Source organism: Bos taurus, chromosome 29 (genome assembly GCF_002263795.3).
Source record: "Bos taurus isolate L1 Dominette 01449 registration number 42190680 breed Hereford chromosome 29, ARS-UCD2.0, whole genome shotgun sequence".
Lineage (NCBI taxonomy): Eukaryota > Metazoa > Chordata > Mammalia > Artiodactyla > Bovidae > Bos > Bos taurus.
The window spans coordinates 43,097,134-43,103,919 of record NC_037356.1 but is presented as its reverse complement, the minus strand read 5'-3'; the positions used below and the strand labels follow the sequence as shown (position 1 = coordinate 43,103,919).

The 6,786-nt window shown below is 56.4% G+C and overlaps 1 protein-coding gene across 2 annotated transcripts in view; it reads left to right on the top strand.

The window, feature by feature from the left end:
- The window catches only part of EHD1 (EH domain containing 1), a 32,837-nt gene that overhangs the window by 12,119 nt on the left and 13,932 nt on the right, over positions 1–6,786 (top strand). For both annotated transcript variants that reach the window (XM_059882851.1, NM_001015578.1), the window contains 2 exon segments: positions 284–710; positions 4,234–4,331. In XM_059882851.1, coding sequence (XP_059738834.1) covers positions 284–710; positions 4,234–4,331 — 525 coding nt within the window.

The window sequence follows — 6,786 nt, the reverse complement described above, 5'->3', positions numbered from 1 at the left end:
GAAGGGGGGGACGTGGCGCGGGGCGCGCGGGCGGGGCTCCTCCTTCCCTCTCCCAGTTCCCCGCGGCCCCGAGTGGCGGCGTCGCGCGGCCGGGCCTTATAAAGAGCGCACGGCTAGGCGCGCGTTCCACTGTGCAGAAGGGCACTCGGCCGGCCGTGCCGTACGCCTGCGCAGTGCGGGCCGCTCCCCGCCCCCCTGCCCCACCGCCCCCTTAGCCGGCCGGCCCGGCCCAGCCTCGGCTCCGCGTCCTCGCTCGGCTCTCAGCCGCCCCTTTGCCCTGCAGCAGCCAGCCCGGTGTCCAGCAGCATGTTCAGCTGGGTCAGCAAGGATGCCCGCCGCAAGAAGGAGCCGGAGCTCTTCCAGACGGTGTCCGAGGGGCTGCGGCAGCTGTACGCGCAGAAGCTGCTGCCCCTGGAAGAGCACTACCGCTTCCACGAGTTCCACTCTCCCGCGCTGGAGGACGCCGACTTCGACAACAAGCCCATGGTGCTCCTCGTGGGCCAGTACAGCACGGGCAAGACCACCTTCATCCGGCACCTGATTGAGCAGGACTTCCCGGGGATGCGCATCGGGCCCGAGCCCACCACCGACTCTTTCATCGCGGTCATGCACGGCCCCACCGAGGGCGTGGTGCCGGGCAACGCGCTCGTCGTCGACCCGCGGCGGCCCTTCCGCAAGCTCAACGCCTTCGGCAACGCCTTCCTCAACAGGTAGCTACCCCTCGACCCGGGGTTGGGGGGGAGGGGGGCGCCGGGGTCCCGACTGTCCAGTGACCACTGCCCCCGCTGTTCTTTGTCCGGAGCCCCCGTGAGACCCCTCAGCGACCACACCCCGGAACTGGGTCCCCTGCCACTTTCCAAAGAAAACCCTTACCAAGGGGGTCTGCGAGTAGGTGTCGCCGGCTCCCGCGGCTCTGTCTCCCCCGCACCCCTCCTCCGAATTTCCCAGGTTATCGGTTTAACTCCCAACCCCCAACCCTGGCAGATCCCAGACTCCTCACATCCCTCAGGTAGTCTTGGTTTCCACCTCCTTCCCTAAGGCTGGGCGCACCTAATTCATTCAGACCAACCCCCTCACCCCCTCCCTTCAAGGGTCTGTTTCTTAAGTGTCCTGGAAAAATACAGTGAAACTTTTAGCCATTCACTTTGCTGGTGTGGTGTGCCTCCCTGGAGACCGGTGGTTTGTGGAGGAGGGACCGGGGAGATCTGCTGTGGCCTGCTGAGTTTGGGGCGGCCTGCAGAGGCAGCAGACAGAGGGGAGCACCAGCACTTCTTCCAGGGGCAGCTCTGAAGGGCCTGTGCTGCTTTAAAGGTTTCTGGGGTAAGGGTCTGTGCTGCCAGGCCGTGGCCCCTGGAGCCCTGGAATGAGATTGCAGCCCCAGTAAACTCCCTAGGATGTTCTCTAACCTACTTGGGCCTCCGTTTCCCAGTTAAATGGGTAAATGAGAGTAACCCTGTAGAAGTCTGACCTCAGGACCCTATGAATGAAATACATCAGCCTCCTTCTCAGGAGCGCTACAGCCTGGTTCATTTTTCTCTAAAAGAACTCAAGGTCCCGGCTCAATGGGTATTCTAAAATCCCCCACCGCCTACGCTCCCAGGGGACATACCAAAGGACTTCACGAATCTGTCTTCTCTGCCAAACTCCATTAGAGGAGTGACTTTACATGCCTTTCAAAGTCCCTTCTGGGGAGGGGCCTCAGAAGGAATCCCTGACTCTTGCCTTCCAGAAGGTCCCCGCCCTGTGTGATCACATTCCTTTCCAGACACTGTCCAGCCCCACAGGGTAGATCAGCTCGACCTCGATCCCAGCCAGTGGCCAGGCCAACCTCCGTGTGCAGAGCTGACCTTTTAACCGAGAAGACAGGCGGGCTTCTGTTGTCTTTTTGCCTCTTCGGGGCATTTAAATCTGCCTTCCTGTTTCATGGCTTATGGTGTTGGTGAGTCAGGGCCAGAGTAGAGTAAAGCCCTCGGAGTGAGACTCCTGAAGAGGCAGGGTCCTCCTGGCCAGCAGCCCGCCTCGGAGAGATACTGGGGTCTGAGACCTGTACCTAAAGATGGGCAGCTGGCTGACTGTCACCTGGTGGGCGCCATACAGTCTTGTGGAAGGTTTCCCTGCCAGGCTGGGAATTCCGAGCACTCTTAGGTCTGCTGTCCCAGAGAAATGTGGGAGGCTAGAAGAAAGGAGTTGTATCTCCTTCTGCTGGCCTTAGGTGTCCACTGTTGATTGTGAGAGCAGACCTTTTTTGTAAGGAGAAGTGGATGTATGACCTCTTTTCTGAATTTGGAGACCTAAAGTTTTGGAGCTGGAAGGGATCTTAGACATCATCTCGTTCAGGAAACCGCTGCTCAGGGAGCCCAGCCGTTGACGAGTTCACCACCGAGCAAGTTAATGCAGCGCCCTTGCAGGGCCGATTGTCTGCCTTTGTGCAGCCAGTTACCTCCTCCTGCTGCTTCTCGTTGAAAAAAAAAATAAAAAACCAGCGGTTCAGGAATGCGGGTCGAAGAGAGGCACCCTGACTGTCTGTGCTGGTGCCGCAGGACCCCAGAGCCACGCTTTTATCTCCTTCTGCCACCGCTTCATCGCCAGAGGGTCCCAGAACACTAGCGACCTCACCGGAAGGGGTTCGTCAGCCGCGGGTGGGGATGTGGGTTTGCGCTGGAGCCGAGGCCCGAGCCGTGTCAGCCCGCGTAGTACACCAGCGCCGCCGGCTAGCCGGGGCACACAAAGGGGGCTCTTCACTGGCTGACACAGCCTCTCCCGCACCCTTAAAGAGACTCATTGAGTCATGGACTTGACTTTCCGGCCTCTTCCCCCTGAGTGGCTGCTCTAAGACTCAAATCAGAGCCAGGGTGCAGCCCGGGTACTTGTAACTGGTACTTGTAGCTCGAGATGAAATCAGCACGTCCTTGTTGGTGAGAAAATGGGATGGGACACGTCTACACTGCCCGCTCCCTTTCGTGTTTTTGGCCTCACTCCCCGGGCTTTGCAGCGCACCTGATCCGTACAGATGTCAACTTACTGGCTAGGCTCTTGACAAGGCCGTTTTACGTGTGTTGCTTCTCAGAGCCAGCTGAAAATCCTCCCGTTTTGGTTTTCTCTCCGCTGACTCCTTCCCTGGCAGGAGCACCAGGTCGTGCGTTTATTTACAGCATATGTGCTCTGCTGCTGGCACGGTGAGGATGAGGCCCAAGCTTTCTTCATCCTGAGAGTCAGCTGCTTCTGCTCGGTTGTACCTGCAGGCAGCACCTCTTGCCCCCGGCCAGCCGCCCCTGGCCTGTGGGCTGCGGTCCCTTGGGATGGGGCCTCAGGGAGAAGCTAATCTCCTCAGATTCCTAGACAATGGGCCAGTATTTTCTTTGCTCGCAGTACCTTGTCTAGAGAAGTGTTTAGAGGACTTCTCTGTGTCTAGTCAAGAATCTCTGGTATCAGATGGGACAGTTCTGGGCTGTTCTGAGCTCGGTGGGAACTCAGGTACACAGAGCTGAGCCCTCGCCCGCGACTCTCTGGCTTCATTCTTCCCTGATCTGCTTCGACTTTCAGAGAATTTGGTGTCTGTGCTTCCCTGCCCCACCATCCACCAGCCTGTGTGGTCCCCGGCTGTCGCTGGCTGCCCACCGCAGTCCTTTCACCCAAGCAGCTGGGTGGAAGGGAGGGCTGGCCCCAGCAGGTATAGGAAAGGACCATCTCTCTCGGCGTGTGGAAGTTTAGCCAGGTGGCTGAAAATCTTAATATGCAATTCCAAGGTCCCAGTTGTCACTCTTTGCCTTCTTTCTGGGTTTGAATGGTGACTGAAGCTTGTGTGTGCAGTTTTCGCTAACACATCAGCAACTTGGAAGTTGAACTCTCGAACTGTGGGGGGAAGAGCTCAGTGAGGGAAGTGCTGATGTGGGTCAGTTGGAGCCTGCTGGTTGGATTCCCAGTTAATACAAGCAATCTGTTGGCCATCCCGGAAACTTTTTTTCTGGCCACACGGTATGCAGGATCTTAGTTCCCCTACCAGGGGTTGAACCTGTGCCTCCTGCAGTGGAAGTGCAGCATCCTCCACACTGAACCGTCAGGGGTTCCCACCCCTGGAAACTTAAGACATTAGAGAAACCTCCTTTAGGTTCCTTGCTTCTGAAAGGGAAGCCAGAGGCAGAGATGAGGGGAGTACAGAAATCACTGCTGTTTCACCCGGAGCAGCGATACCGAATCTTGACCGCGCTCTTCCGGGCTCTTGCTCTCGTGCAGGTTCATGTGCGCCCAGCTGCCCAACCCGGTCCTGGACAGCATAAGCATCATTGACACGCCGGGGATCCTGTCTGGAGAGAAGCAGCGCATCAGCAGAGGTAAGCAAGCTCTGGCACAGCCTGGGGCGCCCGGTGTCATCAGACAACTTCCATCTGATGCCAGGGACACAGCCCAGAGGCTGCCCAAGGCTCTCCCAGCCTGAGTGAGAACGCTTTTCCCATCAGCCTTGCTATCTGCATGGCGGCTCCCTCTGCTGAGGTTATAGGCGTTGTCAGGGTAAGACGACAGCCAACTGTATGTGGTTTTCAAGTTTCCCAGCCTCTGGGGCCTTCTGGAAAGGAGGGCAGGATCCTGGCTGGCTGTGAGGTCCAGGTACCCTGGTCAGCATTGCTGCTCTCAATGAGCCTCTGGTTCCCCTGGGGCTCGTTCACCTTAGTTTGAAAGCTTTGCCTCCCAGAGGTGGATAAATTCCTAGCGAGTCCAGCAGGACTGTGAGAGAACAGTTTGACTTGAAAGAGCGAGCCAAAAGGAGAAGCTGGCAGGGATCTGTTAAACATTTTGGGCTGTGGAAACATGTTTAAATTTGCTTAAATACTGTTCATCAGCAGCCTCCCTGGGTGCCGTGCATGGTGGTAAGGTTTGCATGCTGAATATTAGTGTACCAGGCCCATTTTAGTTGTCTAAACTCCTGTCTCAACTTCACCAGGCTTTTCTAAACATCTGGTTCAGGATGTGCCTGACCTGGGTTATATTTCTGCTGCTGCCTTTTTCTGTGGAAGGGAGGGGAGCCTCTGGGTTTGAATGCTTTCTGGGAGGAGCATGGGGGCCAGCTCGGAGCAGAGCCTGCAGCTGCAAATGTAAAAGTGAAACAGAATCAGCCTCAGAGGGGGTTGAGGACAAGTGGCCAGATTTGTTTATCATTAACTCGCAGACCTCTCCTGTCTCTCCCCCTTCCCCAGTAGGCCACCTGGCATTAGTGAGCTTCACAGCAGAAGCCAGCAGCCTGAGATTTGGGAGGCATTGTGTCTGTGAGGGGGTGGGGGCCCTGTTTTCAGTGCCGAGAAAGCCTGCTGCTGCTCTTTTTTCCTGGCTTGTGGGCCCCTGTCGATATAGGATTGCATCAGAACATGCTGAAACTGCTCTTATCTCTCCATCTGGCCTGAACTTTTAGGTTTTCCACCCCTGATGATAGTCACACATCTAGGGGTTCAAAAGAGCAGATTTGGGGGCCTCTTTGAAAGTGGCCAGGGCCAGTTCTTTCTTTCTTACTGCTGTTGTTGCTCCAGCCTGGTTGTAAGAAATGCCCGATAAACAAGGCTGTTGTCATTTGCCAAAACAAGCCTTGAGTATCTGATTAAGTTACTCTTAAAGAGAGAGACCCACAAAAGGGAATTTCTTCTCCATCTCCTTCCAGGACTGAGCTACCCTGGGGGAACTTTCTTTGAGACTCTGTAGAGTTCTGTCTTTAATGGCCTGGGGGAGTAGGCAGGGAGGGGGTCTCCTGACTGGGGGCTGTCAGGTCAGATTGGTCAGTTGATGTGAATGCATCTTTGGATAAGGGGTAATAATAGCTCATAAAAAGGGCTTCCCCAGTGCCTCTACAGTAAAGAATCCTCCTGTAGTGCAGGTAGCCGCAAGAGACACAGGTTTGATCCCTGGGTCGAGAAGATCCCCTGGAGGAGGGCATGACAACCCACTTCAGTATTCTGGCCTGGAGAATCCCATGGACAGAGGAGGCTGGTGGCTACAGTCCATAGGGTGGCTCAAAGTTGGACATGACTAAAGTGACTTGGCACGCACACACACATCCTCCCCAAGCGCCACCTCTTATAACCTTCAGAGCTGGAAGTTAAGGTATTTAAGGAAAAGCATTTGGGGTTCTTGTGGCCCCTGTTGTCTCCTAAAAGGGAACTCAGAAAGTTTTCCACCAGTGCTGTGAAATTCCCCTGCTGGGCAGTTTTTGAAACTTCAGGCAGGGGCCTCAGAGCTCAGCTGACTGAGGAGTTGGGTGTATCTGCCTCTCTCTCGTTTTTTTCCAATATTTATTTGTTTGGCCATGCCGGATCCCCAGTTGCAGTACGCAGGCTCTTCAGTCTTCGCTGGGGCATGCGAGGTCTTCTTGCGGCATGTGAGCTCTAGTTCCCTGAGCAGGGATCAAACTCGGGCCCCTGCGTTAGGAGCGCAGAGCCTTAGCCACTGGACCACCGAGGAAGTCCCCCGGGTGTCTGTCGAGCTGCACAGGGTGCCCTGGCGCTGCCTGCAGGGGGTGTTTTCCTCCCCTGCTCCCCTTCCCTCTGCTTCCTCACCCCATCCGTAGGAAGGTGGGCAGTGGTGTCCGGACTTGCTGGCTGCAGGACAGGCACCGAGCGGGGCCTCAGCGTGCTCTGCAGTCCGGCGGCGTGCGTGTCACTGGGGACCAGGCCTCCCCAGCCCACCTGGTATCCATGCACATGGCAGATACTTGGAGGAAGACGCTAGCAGGAGACTGCTGTATTTCCCCATCATGGGCAGGAAGGAGGAGGTTGGCTTACAGATAAGTGCATCACTTTGATT